Genomic DNA, 27568 nt, shown 5'->3' on the forward strand with positions numbered 1-27568 from the left:
TGCAAGTGTTCCGCTTCATGTGACATTTTTGCTTTGCGTAGCCAGCCTAAAACTTACTTTAATTTCAGAAATTGTCACATCACATCTACACAGGACATGATGCTTCGTTCAGGACAAGCTAATAGACTGGGCCAATCGTGGGCTACGGCCTGAAGACAACAATTGACCAGCAGAAAGTTTCTCAACAGGCATGCTGTCTGCCAGAGGAACAAACAGACAGTTGGACTTTATTCATATTAACAACATAGGATGAAACTGCAAATATATGTATGTAAAGGTAGCAAAGGGGGTAAATAAGACATACAAATGATCTTCCAAACTATGCAAGATTGAGACAAGATAAACCACAGATAAATCTTTGTATCCCTTCAAACAGACGGCAGTTTTTTGACATTTTTCTGCGGTCCCGCCGAGGACCTCACGTCAAACAACGCGCAAGAGACAATACACAGAGCAGCGCTCCTGATGGCCAGACCAAAGACTGAGCACTTAACACAAATACATCAGGTGTGTGGTCTCTTCATATGTGATAAGAAGGTCAAGCCAGCCTACTTTCCCCCCCCCCATCATCTTGTATTTTTAGTGAAGTGGCCCAGTTTTACAGTTCTGCATCCTTCACTAGGGCCCCTAAACTACATAAAGTGACTTGTCAACACCTTATCTGGTCCTGCACATTTGTCAAGCAGACAGTTACCTACTTAGGCTAGCACGGACATACAAACAAAAAAATCAACAATACAAATGATTTGTCATTACAAATAATGAAGAGACCTATGTGGTCCTTTAAGCAACCACCTGGAACACCCTAGCTACCACCTGGTGATACCCTAGCAATGCACTAGAAGGTACCCCAGCCTTGCGGTAAAGCTGGTCCTTACAATTACTTGAGTGACCGGTTGCATTTGCAAACTTAAATTGTAAGCATGCAATATTCTGCTAAAAATGTAATTTTCCTGGCTGTCAATCAATCCATGCCGTTCTAGCTGAGGTCAGAAACATTAACTGAGAGATAACAGAAGCATGATGCAGACGCTCATCACCAGCACAGACATAGAAAAAGCTAATGACACCATTTGATCTAGCTGCTCTCTTATCAAACTGAAGATATATAACTCAAGAGGAAAAACTCTTCTGCAATGACACAAAACTGAAAATCCCCACATAACCAAGGCAGGACAGGTAAAGACTATTTAATAGCCGATAGTGTGTGTCTTGAAGGGTGCAAAAGCAATTCTGTAAAACTCAGAACAGTCGATGTAAGGTCTTTAATAAGACATCATGAATGTGGATTTATATGTTACCTATAGAAGATAAAATACATTTAACACAACCAAAAGCTGGTCCATGTCGGTCCTGATAAAAAAATGTAATCTATCCACATCCAGTGAGCTTCCGTGCACATGTTTTGTATATCTAATTTATTTATTTGTCTTTCTTGGGATGGGCATAAAAATGCTCTAACACAACAGCGCTCAATAAAGACGAAATAATATTATTACTAACATATTAACAGTATTTTAAGTAAAAATTATATTTGATTTCAATGATGAGCAAAAGCACAACATGCATGTTGTCACACTGGAAGTTTTGATAACAAGAGTCCTGCTGGAGTTTCTTGTTGATGAGCGTCTTCAGATGTTTCTTCATCGGCCTCAAACTGCTATCTATACACTGTATATAATATCCAACCATAAACCATAATCCAGTAATGATGAAAGGCGTTCCATTCGCGACACAAGCTGAACGCGTTTGACGAAATAATTTGAGTCAGTTAAGAATGTACATAAACTTGTTGTTGGACACTCTATAAACAAAATTAGGAATTTAAAAATCCAATGTTACGTACTCCAAAATATTTCAACTAGCTTGCGATCTGAGTGAACAAAGATCTAGGAACACATACACATTTTTTTCTGTATATTATAAAATCATTAAATAAGACTTGACAACTCTTAGGTCTTCTGTACTGGTAACTTAACCCTGTGGTGACGCAGTTTTTATTTTTGAGAAAAATAGAATATTCGAATAGCATTTCTTATTTTCGAATAGTTATTGCGGATCAAATATTCGAACATTCGTGCACATCCATATTTTAAACGCCATGCCAGCTTCGAAGGATAAAGTGCTGTTAAAACAATAAGACTAACTTTTGATTAATTTGGGAAACTTTTCAAAGGTATCAACCAAATAAAACAAGTTCCATCTCTGATTTAATAAGACATAACCCAACAAAGTTGCATTTTATGATTGAAAAACCATTGTGTACTTATGCATGTTCATCACCAGACGATAACACTCCAAATCAATTGTTTTGAATGAAATGACACAAGGTTTGAGGTCCAAAATGGTCCAAAATGAGTAAATGGTCAGTAAAATAAATTATATATTCCAAAAAGAGTTATTGCTCGATGATAATTTGACTAGTAGCAAACAAAAATGTCTGTTGTACTGAATATCTGCTGGCCGGCTTCAGTTATTTACAGACCCGCAATACGACCCATTCAACCCCTTGTCAGCTGTCAGACTCTGTTTACAAAAGTCCACAATTTGTCTCAGTCAAATAGCCAACTGTCTACAGCGGAGCTAAAACCTTCTACTTCATATTTCAGAGACAAAATGACACTAACAGTTTAGCAGGTCGAGACATCTCTGTTATGTCACCCTGAGAAGTCCAGACCGTAAAACACTATTTAACTGTAACAACAACCCTATAATACAGTCAGATTGTAAAATGTACACTTAAGGGCTTCGGTTTCACTGCTTCCTATGGCCATATCCTGCCATGGTCCTCATATCCTATATTACTAGGTATCCTAGATACAAAAACGATTCAGACAGTTTCATCATACCGAGTCTACTTAACATCTCTGTCCTTACAAAAACCGCATCTGTGTTCCAACTCAGCCCTTCTTTCTCCTCCAGGCTATACGATGCAGCATCTATTTCTGATCCATATTAATATTTTAAAACAGTGCACATAGTGAACAGCTGAACGTGCGCAATCTCTACGGACACTTCCTACAAAAAGAAACCAAAATACCAGTTATCACAACGACACTGTTGACTTGGTATCAGCCTGGATAGTCACAAAAACCAAACATGCACACGTGGGAGCCTCATGCATGCACAATGTGATGATCAAAATCCTCTTGGAGGATTTTAGACCGTATTATGGGTGTCAGATATCCAGAAGAACAGTTGTTAGAGTAAAGTCTGAAGTAAAGACCCAATCTCTCATGACACCCTAACAGCTGAGACGGACCCTTTACATTCCCAGGATCACCTGTGCTATCTCTCACCAACTTTTTTAAACTGTGTTTATAAAAGATCAATATTTCAGAGAAATGTGCTGTGAAGCATTTGAACACTCGGTTAAAATGTCACCACAAACAACAAATCCAAGTTGAAAAACACGCGAAACATTGTAAAAAGCCGTTTTAAATGATAAAACAATGCACGTACTTGTTTAAAAAAGTATTAAGTCTCTAAGCTCTATAGTCTATAGTTAATAAATTACTTTTCCAGCCAACATTGCAAGGAACTTGATGGACAATTGACTCATGCATCTAATACATGGGACAAGTTTGTCAAAAGTGGCTCAAGCTTAAGTACAATTTGCTTACGGATGTCACTTTGCTCTCTAATGCAACGACAGTAACTTTTGGTGTTAAAAGAGAGCAAGATGACACTCAGCTCGTTCTGACCGGGTCCGGATGACGGTGCACATTTGTCCCGTGATGACCGCAGCACCAGAACCGAGCCCTGGATAACACACGCACACCGTCAACTCCACCCTGGACATCTGTCACGCTTAGATGTATTTATTCAGCCTGACTGAAATGTCAGCTTAAAGTTACTCCTCCGCAATCTTCTACGTGATAACTATTGACACTCCAAAAGACGCGTGACAATATAGTCGCCATACACATAAATCAACTTTCATATGTGACTGATGAGAAAGCCTTAAAGGGAACATTGAGTTTGTATGATTTAAATCACAAATACGAAGAACGCGGCTCACCTCTCTGGATACGACGTAACAAATCTGTGCGCGGCGCGTCTCCTTTAAGAAATATCAAACCCAGCGTAGCTCGAGTCACTAATATCCAAGATTTTTCTCCCTCAGATGTTCCTCTGCGCGAACTTTCCCGTGTCCGAACACACGCGCCACGGCGCCATTCTCGTTTAAAAAATGCCTACGAGCTTTTTCCCATTGAAAATGTCCCAAAGTGCCGCGTTTCTTGTCTCGCGGGAGTCGTTCGCTGAAACTCCTGTTTTTTCTGCGTAATCAGTGCTGCTCCTCATCTGTGCTCGGACGCGCGCCGGACGCGCGCACACGCTGCGGCTGAGGGAATCGGGGCGGGGTCAGCTTTCCCAGAGAAACGGTGCGCTGGCTGTTGCGTCATGACGGCGAGCCAATCACCGTCGCGATAGAGAAAGGGGCGTATGCGGGAGGGGAGGAAGCGGTTTGGTCCTCAATACTGTCGCAAGACGTGGGTAGATGCGACATTGTTGATGGTTTACGGCACCTGCTGTCATCGCTGATGGTTATGCGGAGTTGACGTTATGAGAGCTCACTTTTCTGTCGCTTTGTCAAGGTAGGAGACGGTAGAGTGTCTAATTATAACTTAGTTTATTTTATATTGTTGTAAACGTAGAGAACGAAGAGAATTAAAGTGCTTTTTTTGCTTTGATCATGATACGTTGGTTGGCCCGCTTCAGAACGCAGTGCAGTTTTCGTCTGTGTCATTTGTTAACCTCTTGCAATCTAATGAGGTTTTATTAATATTATATATAGTCGTTTAAGTCAACAAGTTGCCGAGTATATTTGAAGGATTTGCATAATATAGAGTAAGATTTGAGTACTGATGGTAAACCGACGAATACAGTATAAACACAAAGGTACCATATATGTATAGGCAATGCAGGTTTATTTATATAGCACATTTAGAGCACGTGATGTCATTCAATGGGCTTTACATATAAAGACACACAATGAATAAAAGATCAAGGTGTGTGTGTAAATATACAGACCATTATTATAGATGATCAGTATATTGTCTAAGTATTTATTTATTTTTGTATGTTCATCATTGCAGTAACTGCTGTTATCACTCGAGGATGGATCCAGTGGTTCTGAGCTACCAGGACAGTCTCCTCCGGCACTCAGACGTGGCACTGTTAGACGGTCCTCACTGGCTCAACGATCAGGTCATTGGGTTTGCCTTTGAGTACTTTTCAACCGAGCGCTTCAGAAACCTGGGCGATAAGGTCTGCTTCATCAGCCCTGAGGTCACCCAGTTTATCAAGTACGCCTCCTGCCAAGAGGAGCTCTCCATCTTCCTGGAGCCTCTGAGTCTCACGTCTCGTCTCTGGGTTTTTCTGGCCGTCAATGACAACTCTAACCAAACTGCAGGTGGCTCCCACTGGAGCTTGCTTATGTATCAGCGTGACAACAACCAGTTCACGCACTACGACTCCCAGAGCGGAAGCAACTCCCTGCACGCCCGCCGTATTTCAGCCAAGCTGGAGGCTTTTCTGGGTGCTCGGGATAAAGTGCCATTCGTGGAGGGGCAGTGTCCCTCGCAGCAGAACAGTTATGACTGCGGCATGTACGTGATCTGTAATGCAGAGGCTCTTTGCGAGAGCTGTAAAGTTCAGGGCTGTGCCCATCTGCCCACTGAGATAACACCTACCTACATAACACGGAAGAGGACAGAATGGCATTCATTGATACGGAGACTCGCCAAGGACTGACCGGGTTAAATAATGCATCTGCAATCGCCTTGTTCGCATGAGCAGTATTTGTTCATCATACTCAATCCTGCACAATAAAATGTATTCGGAGTTTGCAACAGCAGGTACTTATAAAAACATTGTGTGGCAAATTCTCAAAGGGTTTCTTTGCCTAGAAAATAAATTCTCATTATTTATTCACCCTCATGTTGTTCCAAACTTGTATGACTTTACTTGTGGAACACAGATGCTGATTTTTTTTATCACTCAAGATGTTCACACAGCTGTTTTCTGTACAAAAAAAGTGTCACACAATACATTCAGCATGACGGCAGATAAAGAAAAAAACTCATGTTGGTCTGAAAGAATAAATTTGGCTTTTTATGTGGGTTAATCTTTCACTAAAAACAGACTTGTGAAGTGTATCTTATCAGTTATCAGTACAACACAAGTTCATAAATCAATAATGTATTATTGCGGATTAGTAGCATGAGGAAAGTGTCTTCACTTAACTGAATGTGATGCTTGTTTACAAGACCATTTGCTCAGGGCTTATTTTCAAAGGACAACAGATGACAAAGAATGTGAACTGCTTTGTATATTTACTGTCTTAGCTACCGTTTGCCAAGGATATGTTGTACATGCTGTTGGGCTGGACACAAAATAGCAGACTCATATTTATTACCCATCTGCACCCTCTCGCTCTGAGCTGAAAAATGCTTTGTAACCTCACACAAGCAAATGCATGTTTACAGTTAATCTTGAGAGTATAAACACATTTAGTTTAGAGGAACTAAATAAAGCGTATGACATTCATTACGTATCGCCCCATTACGTATTTATTGCATGCAGGGAACATCTGTTTCTGTTATGATGCTGTTTACTTTGAGCAAAAATTTTGTCATTGATCGCGGGGAATATCAGCAAGTTTTTTTTACTTAAATGTTGATTTCATATTTGTACGTGTTACATTATTTGTCTTATTTATTTGTGTGCTGTGGTCTGAGTCGAGACCTGCAAATAACATTTACACCCTAAACCAATAATCGCATTATACTTACAGATTTTGTTTTACGTTGTTAAATGCTTTAAATAAATAAAACATTGTTTTGTCTTAAATCTTTACTTTTTATTCATTACTGTAATGTGCTTCAGATGATCTCAAACACTTGGGAAGTAAACTCTTCTGTTAACGCTCTATGATAATTTATGCATTTGACAGGTATGCATTTATCCGTGTGTGTGTGCCCCGGGAACCAACTGACTTTGGCCTCAAAGTGATAGTTCACACAATAATGAAAATTCTGTCATCATTTAATCAACCTCTTTTGTGTTCTCCGGAAGAAAGAAAGTCCTACAGGTTTGAAATGACAAGAGGGCGAGTAAATGATGACAGAATCTTTCTTCTTGCCTTGAAGAGTTAATCTGTGTGCTCTGACAGTAGATGACATGGGAATGTTAAGTGTGATGTTAACAGTACAGCATGTTTTTGATCAAACCGTGTGCTTGACAATATTCTGTTACAGTATGAGGTGAACACAAAAAATCTCAAGGGCGTCATGATGAACACCCACAATTCTGTAAAAGATCTCGCCTCTATTCTTAAAAACTCACAAGTACACAAAGAAGAAGAGAGATAAGATTGACATATGTAAAACTGTACTCGCATGTGAACCGATGGTGGTGTCATTTGAGAATGTTCCTCTGGTGTGTAAAATTCCTAAGGGCGGGATTGAAGGTGCACAGACTGTAATGTTGAATTTGGAGGGCCATCTCAAAGCTCGGCCCTGCCAACACTTGCCAGTGAGATGTTATCACAGCTACAGCATATTTAGCACCAAATTGCGAGTGACCTTTCAACTCTTTTGCTTAGGATTGCTAGAAAACCTTCAGATCCGTGTGCTAAACTCTGATGATTTATAGAATTTAGTATTTTCATTCTCAACTCAAAGTGTGGATGTCCATTTCATGACAAAGTTAAACAATAGATATTGTTGCAAAAAGAACATCTATAGGTTTTTGCAGAATTTTTGCGTCTTATGTATGGGGCGTATATGTCAAGTTTAGCTGACATTATAACATGGCTTGGAGTCATAGTTACAGGATGTGAAAGGGACAGCTATAGTGTTTCACGTGTGATGAGTAACCTTTCATCTGAACGTGCCGTTTTATTGAACTGCGTTCTATACTTTTTCACTTTACGCTGTTTTTTCAAACGGCTCAATGTTATTATTATGAATGTCAAAACTCTTAAATACTGTATGTGCCTCTATGTGAATTGACCTTAAAGATAACTGCGACAAGGATGGGTACAGTGGCCATTGCTCACAGCAGATGACCTTTTCCAGTGGGGTCAACTGCTCCAGCATGCATTAATGCATTCCACACATAACAGCGATCACGTGACGGCATGGCCACCGTGACCCAGGTGTGTATGTAGAATGTGATTTACTGCTTTACCTGCATGACCCCTGTAGCCGTGAACCTGGTGTCTCTGTAAACCCTGATTTACAGCTCACCGGGCCACAAAAACTACAGCAACAAACACCGCGTTATCGTTACTGTTGAAACAGCAAACAGGCACACTGCGCAAATATATCATTTAGAAATGTTATTTAGAAAAGCTCTTAGGTTCAGAGTTGCGATTTTATCTGAAATCATCGCGATTGATTCATGAGTATTTGTCTCCCTCTGATGGTAAAGAGGTGAACTGCACCTTTCTAACGCCGTTATTTGTTTCTCATTATAAATTGTTTTGATTAAATATTTGTTTGAATATTATGTTTTTGGAACTATTAAAGACGACGAGCTTAACTCACGAATGTTACTCGGGCAACGTATTTGCCCAGCAGTCAACTAAGGTCCCTTTTTAAATCATTGAATCTTTCAATGACAAGATTATGAATCAAACGCAGTGAAGGGGATGCGTACAGACACTCATATTTAATATTTAACTTATTGATATTTAACTAATGCAACGTTATTGTTAAGTGTGACTATTTTATAATATTTCGTTTATTTGAAATATTATTAAAAAGTATTGTTTAGTATTTTTAGACATTTATTATCCATAAATTAGCCTTTTCATATTAATCTAAACTACACGCACAAAACACATTTTAAACGCGACGGCTTTTATCTTGCCTTTTCGTTTCCGGCGCAGGCAGGGTTTTGAACTCTCATCCGGCTTTGGTCCCTCCTCTTCCGTCTGCAGTGATAACAGGTATGGCGGATTATTTTCTCCCTGAATATCCGTTTCAAACATCCACTATAATCTGCCGTTCCAGTACACAAAACATACGAGATTTAGTCGTGTACGTGTAGTTTAAAGTCTAGCGGTGCAAATCATTGCGATATTAGGTCAGTTTGGGTCGTAAAACACATTTCGTTGCGGCTTGCGCTGAAACTGTGAAGTTGTCTTTTGCGTCAGCGTGTCGTCGCGTTAAGCTCTTAAAATGTACATTACAAGAGTGTTGAATGTGTAACACACACAGAAAACATTTGTGCAACTGAAAAACTATTTTACCGGTGTTTATAATTGCTAAATTGGCTATGCTAATAGGCTCATGCTAAACACTCGTGTGCCGAAATGATTCCAAATCTTTCTTTTTCAGGTCAAGATGGTGCAGCGTCTGACTTACCGTCGTAGGCTTTCCTACAACACCACTTCAAACAAGACCAGACTGTAAGCATCTGCATTTGTGCATCTAGGCCGTACAACTGTTACGTTTTGTTAAAAACTGTGTATTACGTCATTCAGGTCACGAACCCCAGGTAACCGAGTTGTGTACCTGTATACCAAGAAGTCGGGCAAAGCACCCAAGTCAGCATGCGGAATCTGCCCGGGTAGACTGCGTGGTGTAAGTAGTTCACTTCATACATTGAAAATCCTGGAGTTCATTTAGCTCAATACATTTTGTGATGGATTTGATCCCCGTGGGATATATATTGATAAGAAATACGCCGCCATCAGATGCATGATTTGTATGTTTGGTTGACGTTTTTCTTTTATATTGCTGACATGCATCACAGTACACATGCGCACACGGTTTCGTATTTGTTTTGATGGTTTTCCGTTAAGCGATCATTGATTTGTTGGGATAGGAAGAAAAGAAACCTTAGGGATCCTATTAAAAGTTGTCACTTCAATTATGTTGTGCATTTGGCAGGTGCTTTTGCGAAATGATGGCAGTACGTGTTCGCTACGATTCGAACCCATGACTTGTGCTGCCAACCTGTTGAGCTATGAGACATATTTTAGTAAGCAGTACACTTCGATATTTTAGTAGTCACAGACACTAGTGAACGTCAGACTTAATCATTTTAACGGATTTATATTACGGTTTCTAAGAAAGCTGTTGGTCAGCTGGCAACAACACACGGTTTCGTTTATTTGTCGATGTTCATTTTGGACTGTACTGGAATTTGGAAGATTCATGTCACACTTGTATAAAACATGTTGAGGATAAAACTATGAAATAAATCGCAGATGTTTTGACATTAAGAGAGATTACAGCCAAGGGTTTACGTTAATTTATTTTGCACATAAAACCGGTTTTGTGGCACAGGTCAAAACTGTAGTAGCAAGTATATGTCTGTATCGCCAAACGCAAGTTCGGGTCATCACATAAATTGACAGGTAACGGAAAATGCTTTAGTTATTAAAATTGATATATTATGGTCATATAACTTAAGTGCTTACCAAAATTGTTTAATTCTTCTGAATTTTGTATTTTCAATGCTCTACTATACAGTAGTAAATACATTTGTACATAAAATACTGTTTACTATAGCATTACTACAGTAAAATTATTTTGTACTATACAATATTTGAACCTTACTATAGTAAATATTAAAATAGGTATTTATAAATGTAGCATCTGGCACAAATTAAAGTGGCTCTGTCAAATGCACCTGCCAAACTGTATCACACACGTGCTACACAATTAAATTAATTCATGTCACAGAGCGATTTTTTTTTTTTTGTAGCATGTGCGAGATCTATGAAATATAAAATAGCATGGACCTTCTTTCTTTTGATATTTCCGGAAAAGAATAACTACTGTTAACTACAATATTATGCATATTATGTGGTTTTCATCTCTTCAGAAGTTGTTTAAAAGAAATACGAATACCAGTTTTTCATCTAATGGTTTTAAAAAGAATTAAACCTATTCTGGTAGTTTAAGATTACCCATTTAATTAATTTAGTTTCAAAGAGCTCCGTTATTGAATAATTTTCTTCTGTTTGTTGCTGAACAGATTCGTGCTGTTAGACCTCAGGTCCTCATGAGGCTGTCAAAAACCAAGAAGCACGTCAGCAGAGTTTATGGCGGTTCCATGTGCGCCAAGTGTGTACGAGACAGGTAACGGACTGAAAACTAGTAAAATATTTGCACAATGGTTTATTGACATTTTTAGAATCTTAAATTGCTGTATACTTTGTATATGCACGTGACTCACATTGGCTGTTATGTTTCAGGATCAAGAGAGCCTTCCTCATCGAGGAGCAGAAGATCGTTGTCAAAGTACTGAAGGCCCAGGCACAGAGCCAGAAGGCGAAGTAATTGTGTAATTGTACGGTTTAAAATAAACATCTGGAAACCACTGACATGTCTTTCCTGTGCAGATTTCCCTCATTTGAAAAGCAGGTGATGAAAGTAATTGATGTTTTGAGCGTTGATCAAATTAAAGTATCTATATTTTGGTATAAAAAAACTCGATCAAAGATTGCCTTTAAGTGCTTCAAAGTCATGAATTTAAAAAATGGACTAAAAATATTCTGAAGTCAGTATCAAAAGTTTGTGCAAGTGAAATACACATTTGTTTAATTTGACAAAAACTTATACAGCAAAGAAAAAAATGGTTCAAAGACTGATTTTAACAGCCTGGTATCTGTTATAACCCTGAGAAACAAACTGGGTCAAGTCATTTTTTCCTGGTAGCTGCTCATGCATTTATGCATGTTTTTGAATGAAGCTGTAGTTTAATGTAGTAAGTGGACAAACTATATTGTATATATGATTGGGGTCTGAGAGTATTTATTATCTCTTAGTTTTCAGTGGATAAAAATGAATAATGCACTAAGAATTTATAAAATGTTATCATTTTAAAGTAAATCCACCCTGAATGAGATTTGTCACTTGACCAGAGGTGTACACCATAGTCATTCAGTTGTATATCTATAGCGAATTCTTACAATTTCCAAAGCTGCTTTACAGAAGAAAGTAAGAAGGGTAAAACGCAGTCCATGCGGTTTATAGAACAAGCAATATTAAAATAGTAAATAATATCTAATGTCAGTAGTCTTTGTTGGTTTATTTAGGATATTATGCATCATCAAAAGATCTTAGAGAGCGTGACGGTTGTTATGTGATAGAAGCTCTGTTATGTAGGTCGGGTATAAACCGTTTAAGGCTTTATTAGTAATTGTATATTAGAACTTAAGAGTCAATATGATACTTAATGGGCAGCCAGCAAAGTTTTGAAAATTAAATTTCAAAGAATTCATTTCTTTCCTAACTCTGGTGCAGCGCTCAATTCCCCCCAGGGTCTCACTAAGAGTTAGAAGTAGGTTGGGTGGATAATATGGGAAACAAATCTTTGAAGTTAGATTCTTTCAGGTATCATGTGTTATGTATGCGTTCTTGATAACAGATTGCAAATACAATATATTCATCATCATCTTTTCCAGAATATGACCGGCAATCTTTGTGGCTGCCCACATGAATACTATAAAATATAGACATATATTGCATGTTTAGCATTCATGTAGTAGTATACAGTGATCATAAGTTTTTTTATGTTTAAAAAGGCCCTAAAAAGGAATATATTATCAGATATTCTGGCTTAAGTATTATAATAGTACAATTACTAAAATCTGTTTTCATCACTAAGTATGGGTATGTTAAATATGAATAAAAAGTAACGTTCATTTTACTTAAGGGGAAAATATTGTAATTTTTACTTTTAATAATTTGCACCTTTTGGTTTTGGGCTGTACACCCCCCCCCCCCCCCACATACTTCACCTATAAAATACTGCTCAGGGTGGTTGGTGTATTTCCCCATAAAAAAGAAAAAAGACAAGAAAATAGAAATATACAAATGTACGTTACATCATCGTTTTTTTATGTTCGTTTCATAATAAATTCTTTGATTAACAAAATACTGAATGTCCGCAATAAACAAAGAAGTAAGTATATAAATAACACAACTGTATTATTATAAATAAAACCAGGGCTTTTAAATCAACAATAAGGTCACACTGCTTCCTATTTCTGTCTATTTTATATTTCTTATATCCCAGATCTAGACTTTGTGTAATATTATATTACTCTCTGTGTTTTTTTTTTTTATTAACAACAAGAAAAAATCTTTACATATATTCGTGCATACAGTGAAATACAACATATAATTATATAAATATAACATAAAATGTACACTAGGGGGTTAATGTTAATTTAAATGAAGATATTAAAGAATTTACAAATTTTTAATGTTTTAATTGCTTTTTGCTTCATAGAAAACCGGATTGAATCAATATACAGTTTCTTTGTTGAATGAAGTAAAACAGGGTTTTTTACAGGAAAATTTACATTTGTGAACATAAAATTTTGCCATTAAAAATATTACTCTCCGTGTTGTTGTCGTGAGTCGCTTCCTGTACACGTCGCTCTACGGGCAGTGTGACGTATGCACTAACCGGGATAGAACTGCGGAGGCTGCACACCGAATCCAATCATGGAAACCCTTTACAGTTTACCGTTTAATGTACTGGAATGCCCAAACATCAAACTTAAAAAGCCCTCATGGCTGCACATGCCTTCCGCGATGACCGTCTATGCCATTGTGATTGTTTCGTACTTTCTCATCACTGGCGGTAAGCGTCTTTGCACCACCTCAGGCTAGCTTTCGGCTAACCCTTGTTTTATTGACGTTGTGTACGTTCTTGTGCGTAGAGAAGCGTGTCAACTAACGAGTATATACAGTGGATATTGATTGATTTGTATAGCTTGATTTGACGTACGCGAAAAGAGTGAAAGATTCTCCAGGGTTAGCCTGCTAGCTAGCTATGCTGTTAGCTTTAAAACAAATATACGGCGCTGCGCAGAACGGCCGGCTTATGACATCAAAGTATCGCGAGAGCGAATCGAAAGCACTGCTTTTGAATCGCTATCGCGGTACTTAATGGCATGCGGCGGTCGTGTCCAGATTTAAGAGTGATATTACTTTGAGTTCGCTTGATGGTGTGACCGATCTGTTATAATAACGCTGTTGTAATCCTCAGGGATCATTTATGATGTGATTGTTGAACCTCCGAGCGTCGGGTCGATGACAGACGAGCACGGACATCAGCGACCAGTGGCCTTTTTGGCGTACAGGTAAAGAGATTGGATTAATGCAGGCAGCAGGGGGCGCTGATGCGTTAAAATCAGCTGATGACGTCACAAAAACATGCTCTCAAATGATCTGTCCCTAAATAGAATGAACAATAAAAACGTAAACACTTTAATATAAGCTTCTTAATGTCTGTTCAGTGGTCCATATGTAACACGCCTTACATAAAGTGACATAAACAGTGTTTTACAGAATGCACATGATCATAAATTGGAGGTAATTTGATCGTTGCAACGATATGTAATAACTTTGACTGGACTGTTTGCGACCCATCAGAATTTTGGGGCACGCAAGTTCCTGGTGCATGATGGGATGTGCTTAGCCTGTAACTTGCAAACATCGTTACGTAAGAAATAATGAAGTAGTGATGTTTGTGATCGTAACAGTCACAATGTGAATCTGGGCGATCCTTTCTCTTCTGTTAGTGTGTCACAGTACTTCAATGCTCTTTAACGAACTCGCAATTAAAAAGTACATACTTTTATTGCACACTGCACAGGGGTGATCCTCCGGCTGTGACAGCAGTAAAAATATAATGTACCGCACGGAAAACTGGACAAACCAACTACATTTGCTGTTTATTTAGGGAAATATATTCTTTATATTTTTTGTCTGCTTTCATGTCATTCAATCAAACATTGACACCGTGTTGTTGTGATATAGTAGCATCCTTTGCATGTCAGTACAGTTTTATGAAGATTGTTTATGGATTTGGCAAACTTGATTTAATATATCTGAATGTCGGTGTTGCGTAGAATAGCAGTGCCTGTGTGATCTCTATCAATGTACATATTTTCTCTTTAAAGGGTGAATGGACAGTACATCATGGAGGGACTGGCCTCCAGCTTTCTGTTCACTATGGGTGGCCTTGGCTTTATAATCCTGGATCGCTCCAATGCTCCAAACATTCCCAAACTCAACCGCTTCCTTCTGCTCTTCATCGGCTTTGTCAGCGTGTTGCTGAGCTTTTTCATGGCCAGAGTGTTCATGAGAATGAAACTGCCGTAAGTTGCAGCAATTTAAACGTTATATTTGATATATATTACACCACAGGTCGGATGTTTTTAGGACAGACTCGCATTTTGAGCGTAAGGAAATTATGAAATAACATCGAAGACCCCTTTAAAAATGTCATTGTCATATCTCTGATATGTAGGCATAATTTGTATTTGTCTACAAAAGTAGTTTGGGGTATTTATAACAAAAGGTTAAGATCATAAGAAACAAACTCGGTCAAGTCATTTTTGCCTGGTAGCTGCTCATGCATTTATGCATGTTTTTGAATGAAGCTGTAGTTTAATGTAGTAAGTGGACAAACTATGTTGTATATATGATTGGGGTCTGAGAGTATTGATGATGTCAATGTGTTTGTGTTGCAGTGGTTATCTCATGGGTTAATGCTTCCATCAACACCTTCAACATGGCCCATGACACGAGCAGAGACTGGATAGACCACATCGCAAAACCCTGTTTTAGTGCCATGGACTACAGTCTGGTATTATATCAGTCTGATTCCCAACCCCAAAATTTCTCTCCCATTTGTGTTTGCTAAAGTGTGTGTTCTTGTGAGGGACATGCAATTGAGTTACTGGTTTATGAACATGATCAAAATGTGCTACATTGCTATATACAAGAATTACGTTTACAGAATTCAATATAATCTGGGAGGGCGAAGTTAAATTATAATGATGCTCTTGATGTAAAATGTCAGACTGTTATAAAACATTTTGGGAATCATCTTAAACATCTTTTGTAGACAGTTTGACTATTGAAAAGGCCTTAAAATGTGTCAGCAGTTGGTGTGCAGTTTTTATAATAAACAAATGTACTTTCCACTAAAATGAGGTTTGGGTTTTGCATTATATGTAAAGAGTTACTGTCATCATGAACTAATATTTAAATTTAAAACACTTTATTTGCCTGGTCACCGTAACATCGGAAGTTGATGATTTCGAACACTAGAGGGCAGAATGAAATAAATTGAGTTGGGCCAAGTTGGACATAGCAAACCCTTCAAACTGTGTTTGCTTCAGATAAAAAATTGGTGGTCATGCTGTTTCAAGTGACCATTTCATAAGATACAAAATATACAAAAGCTTTTTGTTAAATAAAGATCCAATAACAGCCGTGGAAGAATAAAGAGACCGTTCCAAATGTTTCAACGAATCAGCATTTTATAGATGCAATGTGGCCGTTCTTGTGCATTGTCTGTGAATTTCAACAAAATCAAACCTCAGGATTGATATAAAGTCATCCAACAGCAATGTGAATGACCGACAGCATAACAAAACACATGAAAAATGTGTTCCTAACGAATATTAGTTGTATTGCTTAAAAGTGAATACGAACTTGTTTTCTTTGCAGTATTTGAGGTCTGAAAAAATGCAGCGTATCTTTTCTGTTATTTTGCAACTATTTATCTAGTTTTTATTGACTGTAAAAAAATGCAAATATTTGTATTTAGAATTAGGGAGAAATATTAGTATTGTTCATATTTCACAGAATAAAACAAAAAAACGATAATTTTACTTAAACATACACCGATAAATAGGAAATTCAGAAAAACATTTCCATGGCTGTAAATAGTAAATGCCATTTTTTAATATTAAATGAATATTGTATTAAAGATTGTTTTTTTCCCGCATAGACTCGTTTTCCACATTGCCTTTTATCCGAAGGGCATTTTCCACTCCATTACTATCAGACATGAAAGTGATTCTCCAGCACTTTTTTTGTGGCAGATGCCGGTAGAACATGCTGACTGTGCGTTTGCTCAGGTATGTGTACACTGTTGCAAAACAAGAGGTGTTCAAGGTACACTTGGTGCCTAACATGGTATGATGATGTTTAAATCATTACCTGTCGTCTCCTTTATATAACTAAGCAGCTCAAGCAGAAAAACACTGGCCAATACGCAAATATCCTTACTAGTCATTTTCAAAGAAGCATATGTGTAAAATGCGTTATTGCTAATATTGGGTAGTTCGATTTCATTTAGACAATTTAAAATATCATAAAAACCAAAACGCAGATGCAGTTCTGACGGCACTGACTAAAATATATACGGCACAATGCTCATACAGATCCATTAAAACATGGAAAAAGGTTACAAATCATGTGTATTTAAAATAAGGTCTCGGATGCATCTGTGGGTTGTGCGTTAAGTTCTTATTCTCTTGTTTTTGTTGATCTGTGGATGTGTGTTGGTCTGCTTATGGCTGCTGCCGTTTGAAGTACGAACATCACCGGGTTCCTTGGGACCAGAGAGCAAAGCACATTTTAAAATCCACAGGTTTTCATGCATGTTTCTCTTTTATATTTATATTTAATGAGTTTACCTTTCTCTTACAATGACCATTTTCTGATATGGTCGATTCAGGCACGGAGAGGTTCAGTGCCCTTTCTAAGTCTTTGGACACAAAAATAGCGCAGAAGTTACTAGCAGGATTATAACCCTAAACAGTCGTCATCACTAAACCATGTTTTGAGCTGCCAGACGTACCTGTCAGAATTTGGTCGATCTTCTCAACAGCGTGTTCAGCGTCCTCTTCAGAGAAGCACATGGGAGGTTTGAACTTCAGAACGTTGCGGTGTGGACCGTCGGCGCTTAGCAAGATCCGTTGCTCTTTCAGTCTTTAAAGATAAAATTGCTTGTTGAGCCTCCATGTTCATTTTGTTTTATGCATATTTTGTTCATTTAAAGTCGACTTTTGTAAACAAGATTAGACTTTTTTTTTAAACAGTCCATCGCTGGTCGACAATTCACAGCGGTGTCAGGTTTGTGTTCCTGGAACTCAACTCGCAGGTCAATAGGTTTGATTCCCAGGAAACACACGTACCGATAAAAACAATCTTGAAGGTACTGTCAGTCACTTTGGATAAAATAATCTGACAAATGCATAAAATGCAAATCAACATAAGGTAGCCGGTTTTTTTCATGGTCACGGTAAAGCTCTTAAACATTTAGAAACTCGGCTTTTACAATAAGACTCAAACCTATAAATAACATCCTGAGCTTCGGCCGTAGCAGGTGTTCTCTTCTTCTGGTCTCTCACCAGTTCCACCCCAACAAAAAGTCCACGGCCCCTAGAAAACAGAATCGCCCATGATGTTTAAATTCTCGACCTGCTGCCTTGAACCCACGGGCAATCCAGATGTTCACTGTCTGTCACAAACAACCCGGAGCAAATCATTTACACAAGATTTACGACACGATGATGCTGCGTAATGTCAAAAATCCCATGCAAAACAACATCAAGGTTCATGTGCACTGCAAACAAGTTTGTACATATTCTATAATCCCACGTGTTCTATATATGTCACAATGTTCATTTGTATTTTTCCTTATTTCAATAGCGTTTGTCTGTCTGACCGGTTTGTTCTAAGATCAAACGATTTGATGGGTTCTCAGTTGTGTTTCATGGCATAAAATTGCTTAAGTGCGAAACAAATAGGACAATTGTTGAACTCCATGAAGCGTATGGAGGTGTAAAATGAATGTAGATTGTAGAGTAGAGAAAATCATCTGGAGTTGGATAAAATTCATGAGAATTGTTTGACTTCACATTGAGATCTTCAATAATATAGACTTTTGATCGCAGACTTCATCAATCTGAGCTCGGTTTGAGATCTCGTCTGAAACTCTAATGGAGACATTTGCGAGATTTCTCATAGGAAAAATATCCAAGATGCAGAAGACATTTACAATACATTTGCTCTCCATGCAACCGTTATTGATGTCTAGGAGAAATAATAAAAACGATGAGAAGGTGTGAACTAACCTCACATCACCCACTAAAGGATGTCTTTCTTTGAGATTTTCTAAAAGCCGAGTCAGGTATCCTCCAGCTCTCAGTGCGTTTCCTTGGAGGTCCTCCTTCTCAATGACATCCAGCACGGCCAGGCCGATGGCACACGATACTGGGTTACCACCAAACTGAAGATCACAAGGACAGACATTCTTCAACTATACAAGAAACCCAGGACTGGATTTTAGTCTTACATTAGAAATTTGATGTCTAGCAGCCACATTTGTGTTAGCAATGCAAAAAGCTGTTTTGTATGTTTTTGTTCAATGCTAAATCCGAAATGAAACATCAACCCTGCATTTATCTATTCAGGGTTGAAGCTACATGACCGGATCCGAATTGCTCTGCATTAAAGTTTCATCTGCACCATTATGAGTCCGTCAGTGCCACAGGGTCGTGTGTTTCTGCCCTCACCGTGTTGAAATATTCCATTCCTGATGACTTGAAGCCCTCTGCGATCTCTCTGCTGGTGATGACGCATGACATCGGATGGCCGTTTCCAATGGGTTTGCCCATTGTTACGATATCCGGTACAAAATCTTCTCCCTGTAGTTGGAAGCCCCAGAAGTGCGAACCCACCCTGCCAAAGCCCACCTGAACCTCATCGGCAATGAAAATGCCTCCTGCTTTTCTCACATGCCTGCGGAACAACAAGAGTTACAGCATAATACACATGTACAAATTGCTTAACGTTCAGAAATACATGGTTTGAACAACGCACACTTGTACAAAAAGTGATTCATGTGTAAATAAATGTACAGTTTTAGGCTAGACAGAGTGCAAGATCTTTGTTCTCCACTATGACCACTGGAGAAGCATTACTTTTGTACTGTTTTTCGTGTATTTACTCTTTATTGTTACTATTTTATTTCATGAACCTACTGAATTCTTTGTGGATTGTGGATTAGATTAAGTAAATATTTGCAAATACAGATAACTAATTTAATTGTGTTTCTTGTGTTGTTTAGCTGAATGTTTTGAGTTGTTATATCAAAGTAACTCAACTGCAGTTTAATTTAAAGCAGCAATTTTGTAAAACGATTCATATAGAGCCGGTCAAGCATACTGTCTCTAGTTGGATTTGGTAGTACATACTGTGCCACTTTCTGGAAGTAGCCGACCGGAGGAATGACCTGTCCTCCGCAACTCTGCAGCGACTCAGCGATAAAAGCAGCAATCTACACAAGAGAACATCACATGAGACCCTCGTACCCTAACGGTAACACACGCAGGGTCCCGCCGGCGGAAGAGTCCTTTTAAAATGCTGCTTAGCTTACAAAAAATGAAGGTGAAAAAACACAGACGGTCCACAAAATAACATGACGAGGACCTCAGGAGAAAGACAGCTGATGGAGACGTTAGAGAATCGTGATTTTGACACTTTAAGTCACAATCTCACGATTTCAGCAATAAGGCTGTGCAACGTGATGACCCCCTTCCCCATTTTCCTGAAACAGAGGGTTAAAGGGCTGTTTGAAGATGCACATGCATTTCACTGAGTCTTCAGGACTCCCGTCTCTGTTCAACCTGGAGAGAAAGGAAACAGCAACAGGTGGGAAGGGAAGAGGGTAACTAAGTTATCAATTAACGATGAGGAATTAAAGAGAACCACTGAGTGAAGATTTGTATGTCATTTTAATATGAAACAAGCCAAACGTTAAAGTACAGCCAGTGATGGTGATTTCCGTGAACATTCACTCACCGTCCGTCCCTTGCCGTGGGCATCTTCAATACTATCTTTGACATTATCAGCATAGGCAGTGGCAGGATCTGGGTGGTCTTCACGGTATTTGCCTCTATAGATGTCCGGACTGAGAGCCTGCAGAAATTGTACTTAACATTAAAACCTTTACAGTGAAGAAAGTCAATGCCACGGCTACGCTGAGCCTTTTTTAAAGGGACAGCTCACCCAAAAATGACAATTCTGTGATGAATTACTTTGGGAAACTTTTTACTTGGCCACTATTGACTATCATGGTAAAAACATATTGTATAATCTTTTGGAGATATTTTGAAGGAAACAAACAATTTTAATTTACTACTATTGTAGTACAGCTTTCCTGTATCTCAGTGATAATAGCATTGCGTAAAGAACGTAAGGTTGTGGGTTGGATCCCAGGGGATACCTATGTCAAATGTATAGGATAATGCAATGTAAGTCGCTTTGGATAAAAGCGTTTGCCAAACGCCTAAATTTAAATGTAAATGTAAATGTAGTCAACGGTGCCTCGGAAATCTCAGAATTCTTCCAAATATCTTTCTTTGTGTTCAGCAAAAAAATGTAAACAGTTTTGGAGCAACTTGAGATAGTAATTCACGGCAGAACTTTCATTTTATGAATTTTATGTAATAATATAATCAAGTAAAAAAAAGTAAATTGTGTCGTTTCTGTGGTAATAGCATCACCGAAAGGTCACAACCTGATGCCTGTTCTTCTATTGGTCAGAGGAACAGAAAGTCCCAACCAAACTTAAATCATTGTATGAGGAAAAACTGTATTTAAATGATGTACTTCAATGAATAAATATTAATGGATAAAATAATAACAATACAGGCACACAAACACACACTTATGTTTGTTTCGATATCTTTGCGGGGACTTCCCATAGACTCCAATAGACTTCAACAGTAGAAAGAAAGCTTTTTGCGTTTTTGCATTTTCAACTCAGCATCATATGTTATGCCTAACTTCCTTCCCGACTATTCGTCAGTCTGCATTTCTCCATACAGAATCTTTCTGCTGCAGACTATAAAACAGTAAGAAATAAACCTTTTTCAAATCTTTAAAATGAGGAGAATCGGCCGAACTGAGTCAGAAGGTTGCCGGTTTGAATCTCAGTACCAGCAGGTCATGACTGAAGGGCCCTTGAGCAAGACACCTTACCCCTGATTGCTCTGCAGTAATGTGTCACTGTAAAAAAACTACTTGTTAGTCGCTTTGAATAAAAGCGTCTCCAAAATAAATAAATGTAAATGTGAAAAGCAAGTTGAACCGGTGCTCACACCCTTCATACAAAACACTATTATGGAACGCCCTTATTACTATTTGTGGAACGGCATTTCAAAGCCGTAGCAAGTATCGCATTCAGGTCTGCTGAATTGTGCTTCAGTGCCCTCTAAACATGCAGTTTGACCTCTGAGGCATTAGAAACAGGAGTGAGGATATTTATACACACTTTTCATCAAAAATGCATGACAAACGGCAACGTATGCTGACCTGCCTCACTAACCCGTGACACAATAGAGATCATCGCACGCACACACCCCTCAGATCAATTGAATCTGCATTCCAAGCAATCAAAAAAATAATATGGAGGATTGTTAGACGAGAACACAAAATTGATTTCTTCTTAAATCACTATAGGAGTGTTCTCATAACTTTTTAGGGGATGGTGCTGATCAATGTATACCTTAAATGCATTGTAAAATGCTTTGGAACGCAGGGTCTGTCCAATGCATACATATAATGTAAGAGCATAGAAAGAGAGTCTACATATTGAAGCTTTGACCTCTTCGGGCTAGTTCACTTCACAAATAGTTTCAGAGCGCGTGCATGCGACCTTATATCAAATTCAGCGTGTCATGTTGCAACACTCACCACGTGCACATGCTGGCTCTGCTCGGCACCGGCCATCTGATGAAACTTATACGGACTGATATCAATGAGCGATGACACGTGACCGTGATAAGCACTGCAGGAGAAACACACACATACTTAGTCTGACCTTATTACATCTTACACGTATATGTTTGACAAGAGGGTGTGTAAAAGATGACGGACTTTTAATTTCTGGGTGAACTATCACTTTAACAAAATAACGAGAAGGTTCTCACAGTGTCCAAAACCAAGTTAATATTTGAGCGGTGGGCTTCTCGGAAAACTAAGAACCTGGTTACTGTTGAGGTGGAGATTAAGAGGACGGTGTGCTGTTGACTTACTTCTCCAGTGTAATGATGTCTTTGTGGCCGGTGTACTGCCAGGCCATCCTCAGTGCCAGATCATTTGCCTCTGACCTATAAGACAAAAGGGAAAGTTCATCACTTTGCGTACTTTACTAGAAAGATGCCATTCCTTTCTTAATCCTAGTAATCCGTCATAAACGTCTCAGTCTAGCCAGCTTTCAGCGACTGCGACACAAACAGTGTATCAATGTGTTATTATGGAACGCCCTGTATAGTACTACCCTCCATACACTTGAACCGGGACAGGGATTTAATTAGTGATTCTAACACGACTCTGTCAACATTTATTCATTTTAGGCAGAAGGTATAAACACAAGGACACGAGTGAATTATCATGAAATTTACACTATATAGTAAACCACGTATTAAATACATTTTAAAAATAGAAAAATCATTACTGTTAACATTCGACATAACATTCAAATTTGCCTAATATTATAGATATAAGTATGGGAGATGCTCCCTTCAAATGTTTAAAAAGAACCTTTTAGCTGATTGGATTTAATTGACATTGGATCGGATTTAATAAACTAAAGTTGGAGGACTCCCTGTTGAAGACCCTAGACTAAACCGAGGTTGTATCTCCTTATTGGTGCTGCTAGATCTTAGTGCTGCATTCGACACCATTGACCACAGCATGCTCCTACATAGGCTCGAAAATGATGTCGTATTAAGGAAATAGCTTTGGAATGGCTTAGATCTTATTTATGCGACCGTTTTCAATATGTAGCAATAAACAATGAGGTATCACGCAAATCGAAAGTCCAGTACGGTGTACCACAGGGCTCAGTCTTAGGGCCTATGCTCTTCGCATTATACATGCTACCTCTAGGAGATATAATAAAGCGACACGGAGTAAGCTTTCACTGTTATGCTGATGATACGCAACTTTATATTTCCTCGAAGCCTCGTGAAACACAGCAATTCCATCGAATAGTGGAATGCATAGTCGATATAAAAAAATGGATGAGTAGCAATTTTTTATTACTGAACTCAGACAAAACTGAAGTGTTACTTATCGGACAGAAAACCGCCCTACGTAAGAACCAAGAATACTGCTTAACTATTGATGGATGTTCCATAAAACCCTCATCTTTAGCTAAGAATCTTGGCTTCATATTCGATAGTACTCTGTCATTTGAGAACCAGGTCGCCAACACCTGTAAAATTGCGTTTTTCCATCTTAAAAATACATCTAAATTACGTCATATGCTGTCACCATCAGATGCAGAGAAGCTTATACATGCCTTTATGACATCAAGACTAGATTACTGTAATGCACTATTAGGTGGTTGCCCTGCAGGCCTATTACAAAAACTCCAACTGGTCCAAAATGCGGCAGCTCGAGTTCTTACGCGTACAAAAAAATATGAGCATATTAGCCCGGTTCTGTCAACCTTGCACTGGTTACCTGTAAAACATCGTATAAACTTTAAAATCTTGCTTATTACCTATAAAGCCTTGCATGGTTTAGCTCCTCACTACTTGAGAGAACTTCTAACGTATTGCAGTCCTTCACGTGCACTACGCTCTCAGGCGTCCAGTCAGTTGGTAAATACCTAGAATTTCAAAATCAAATGCAGGCGGCAGATCCTTTTCCTATCTAGCGCCTAAACTTTGGAACAATCTTCCCTGCACTGTCCGGGAGGCAGACACACTCTGTCAGTTTAAATCTAGACAAAAGACGCATCTTTTTAATCTTGCATAGACTACACTATCATAATATATATATTTCAAAGATCTAGGCTGCACTAGTTAGATCAACCGGAACCAGGGACTCTTCCAATAACAACTGATGCATTTGTTGCATCAAAGAGTGCAGAACAGTACTCTACTCTCAGCCGGTCTTGTCTCATTGTTCCAAGGTTACCAGAGCGGGCAGGACGCAGTCCAAGGCTACCGGAGCGGGCATGGCGCAATCCATTCCCAGACCTGACAAATGCTGGACGAAGGACGTGGCGACTCTACAAAACTTCAGTCGCTATTAGATTATTAATGATAATTTTAAATCTAAATTTGTTTTTTATTTTGCCTTGTTGTGCAGCACTGTCTAGCTTGTGCAGAGGCTGCAGTTTTTGCCAGAGGGGAACTGGAATCCCCTGGTTAGGCCTGGTCTCCCTCTGAGGTTTTTTTTCTCCTCCAATGGAGTTTTGGGTTCCTCGCCACCGTTTGCATACTGTTTTGCACTATTTTGCCTGGCCGGGGGGGCTGCTAGAATTTGATAGTCTTATTTAATTAACACTGCATATAGGAATTTATTGTGTGTCTGATATTTGACCTGTGTTTTGACTTCCATAACCTTATATGTTTTACTTATAGTCAATGTTTTCTTGTACAGCTGCTTTGTAACAATGAAAATTGTAAAAAGCGCTATATAAATAAAGCTGACTTGACTTGACTTGACTTGACTACACCCGTGGGATATGGCAGAACACAAACAGAAATGCCTGAGACATGCCAGTAAGTGTTTCTCGGTTATCATCATTTTTCCATGAATCCACATGTCAACGACTGTTGGCATTAAACCAGAGGTGTGGTTGTGTCATTATGTTCATAATAGCACAGTCTGGTTACTGAACACCGCTCTACACGTGTCTCTGTTATAAAAGAGGTGCTTTTGAAACCAGAAGGATTAGTTTTCTCAAGGCTGAGAAAAACACTCTGTGCGTGTACACTGAAGAACCTTTTAACAGGCTGCGCTTAGAGACGTACGGAAACAGATCGCCACACTTCCTATCTCTCCAGCTGGGTGATGAATGTTTATAATGTTGAACCACCGCATTCCCATAGCATAACCAGATGGTGTTTGACCGCTGTCTGAGAATGAGCTCATAGACCTACCCCGAGTTAACAAAATAGCAGACGGAAAGCTTTTCAGGGAGTGTGGCTTGGAGACGCTGAGCGTACAAGACCAGGTTGTCGTGCAGGAAGCGAGAGTTGGTGTTGAGAAGCTCCATTTGTGTCGCTCCTGCTTTCACCACATCCGGATGGCAATGACCCACTGAAGAACAAGCAGTGACATTTCAATGAAACCAGATCTGTTTTTTTTATTCAGACAAGATTTATTTTAAGATATTTTCATGTGTGTCATGTGGTGAAATGGAACAAACGATCTTCCCAATTTGGAATAGACGGTTACGTACGTACCATGTGCAACGTTGTTTATGCAATCCAGATATCGTTCATCTTTCTCATTGTACATGTACTGGCCTCTTGCTCGCACGATCTTGATAGGGTCATGACTGAAGAACACTTTACACGACGGACTACAGATGAAAGATAAAACCATGAGAATAACAACAACAACTAAAACCCTGAAAAACAATCTACTATTTGTATCTGCCGGTGCATTAAGCTTTATAACAAAGTATAAACTTATAAAGATTGCATTATTAGAATGCTTCATTTTTTAAGGGATAAAACTAATTTCTAATTTCAATTACAATTTGTGTTTAATATGATTAAACTACGTTTACTATAATAAAACCACGGTCATTGTAAGGGTCTTCCCATATATAGTAACAAACTGCAGCTATGCAACATTTCTCTCCTCTCTTTATATAATGAACTCGTACTCGTTCCGAACAGCCCGGATTGTTCATTTGTCTTCGAATATGTGTGTATCTAGACGACAAGGACATCGGTCATGTTTGACACATAAACGACCTTATTAAACAGCTGTCATAACGCGTCAAGACATCAGTGCGCATCCGCGCGTAACTTACCCAACATGTTTCCTGCGCAGATCGATCGTCTTCTGCTTGTCGAAAGTTTCTGTAGCCATTTCTCACTGTGTGTTTGTGCGCTCACAGACGCGACGCGTTTATCTGTGTTACTTTAGCCGGAGAGAGAAGTGCTGATGCGTGCGAGCGCGCGCAGAAGAGCTGTCCACACCATTAATATACATGTGCGCGTGCACGCGTTTGGAGAGGGAGCGAGCCGAGAGAGCGAGAGCGCACACGCGGAGAGAGAGAGAGAGAGAGAGAGAGAGAGAGAGAGAGAGAGAGAGAGAGAGAGAGAGAGAGAGTTTGACTTACTTTTATGGTTGTTGTTATTGTATGTCTGGTGTTTTATTGTACACTGTCAAAAAAAAGTAAAACATTCTACCTTTCTGTCGCCGATGTGATTCCCTTAAAACAGCCTACTACACATAAAATGATATTTTCGGTAAAAAGTTCCTTATAGGTACAATAATACATCTTCATATTATGTTCTGTATAATTGTAAAGGTTCAAATATAGAACCTTGGGGTACCACCTCAGCGACAGAAAAGGTACATTTAAACCTTTCTTCCTGACAGTGTAAGTACATGCAATCATTACAATTAAGTACCTAGAAATGGAAAGAAAGAGCGAGAGTCTGTGAAGTGTGTCCGCAAACTGCACTTTTGTACAAATGGCCCAGTTACACACAAAATAGGGAAACAAACCACCATAAAGGCTTTCAACAAAACAACAAACAACCATACTCCGTAAAGTCATATGACGAAATGAAACAAACGATCTTCTTGATTTTGGATGGTTTGATAGCATGTGCAGCATACATGTCTACATATCTACAATAAAAAAGCTCCAACCTGGCTGTGAAGCACATCACGTCCTGCCATGACAAAGGGAAAACCGGAACATGAAACCGAAAACATTGCATAACATTGCACAAAAG

At 38.9% G+C, this 27568-nt stretch overlaps 5 protein-coding genes across 10 annotated transcripts in view; 3 read left to right on the forward strand and 2 right to left on the reverse strand.

Moving 5' to 3' along the window:
- myo9aa (myosin IXAa) overlaps positions 1 to 4346 on the reverse strand; it is an 88706-nt gene extending 84360 nt beyond the window's left edge. For all 5 annotated transcript variants that reach the window (XM_079459350.1, XM_079459349.1, XM_079459351.1 and 2 more), the window contains exon 1: positions 4022 to 4346. The gene's annotated coding sequence lies outside the window, so the exon portion shown is untranslated. The remainder of the gene's footprint in view (positions 1 to 4021) is intronic.
- A 149-nt stretch (positions 4347 to 4495) lies between these two features.
- Positions 4496 to 6852, forward strand: senp8 (SUMO peptidase family member, NEDD8 specific). 2 transcript variants are annotated; one of them, XM_079467038.1, is made up of 2 exons: positions 4496 to 4598; positions 5100 to 6852. In XM_079467038.1, exons 1-2 carry the CDS (start codon positions 4567 to 4569, stop codon positions 5755 to 5757), a joined length of 690 nt encoding a protein of 229 aa, XP_079323164.1. In that variant the 5' UTR covers positions 4496 to 4566; the 3' UTR covers positions 5758 to 6852. The 2 variants fall into 2 exon arrangements, with proteins under 2 accessions (XP_079323164.1, XP_079323165.1); XM_079467039.1 differs by having other exon boundaries at positions 4577 to 5012; positions 5100 to 6846.
- Positions 6853 to 8859: 2007 nt separating this feature from the next.
- On the forward strand, positions 8860 to 11347 carry rpl34 (ribosomal protein L34). Its single transcript, XM_079459019.1, has 5 exons — positions 8860 to 8959; positions 9351 to 9421; positions 9497 to 9596; positions 10999 to 11102; positions 11219 to 11347. Exons 2-5 carry the CDS (start codon positions 9357 to 9359, stop codon positions 11301 to 11303), a joined length of 354 nt encoding a protein of 117 aa, XP_079315145.1. The 5' UTR covers positions 8860 to 8959; positions 9351 to 9356; the 3' UTR covers positions 11304 to 11347.
- A 1984-nt stretch (positions 11348 to 13331) lies between these two features.
- Positions 13332 to 16295, forward strand: ostc (oligosaccharyltransferase complex subunit). Its single transcript, XM_079468047.1, has 4 exons — positions 13332 to 13617; positions 14026 to 14119; positions 14942 to 15139; positions 15515 to 16295. Exons 1-4 carry the CDS (start codon positions 13479 to 13481, stop codon positions 15531 to 15533), a joined length of 450 nt encoding a protein of 149 aa, XP_079324173.1. The 5' UTR covers positions 13332 to 13478; the 3' UTR covers positions 15534 to 16295.
- On the reverse strand, positions 16292 to 26870 carry etnppl (ethanolamine-phosphate phospho-lyase). Its single transcript, XM_079468030.1, has 13 exons — positions 26632 to 26870; positions 26054 to 26172; positions 25748 to 25907; positions 22883 to 22957; positions 22542 to 22635; positions 20646 to 20762; positions 20039 to 20121; positions 19358 to 19583; positions 18917 to 19071; positions 18132 to 18221; positions 17638 to 17768; positions 17474 to 17544; positions 16292 to 17388 (listed from the first exon to the last, which is right to left on the reverse strand). Exons 1-13 carry the CDS (start codon positions 26688 to 26690, stop codon positions 17296 to 17298), a joined length of 1473 nt encoding a protein of 490 aa, XP_079324156.1. The 5' UTR covers positions 26691 to 26870; the 3' UTR covers positions 16292 to 17295.
- Between the last annotated feature and the right edge of the window lie 698 nt (positions 26871 to 27568).

The sequence above is a fragment of the Barbatula barbatula genome, assembly GCF_947034865.1.
Source record: "Barbatula barbatula genome assembly, chromosome: 1".
Lineage (NCBI taxonomy): Eukaryota > Metazoa > Chordata > Actinopteri > Cypriniformes > Nemacheilidae > Barbatula > Barbatula barbatula.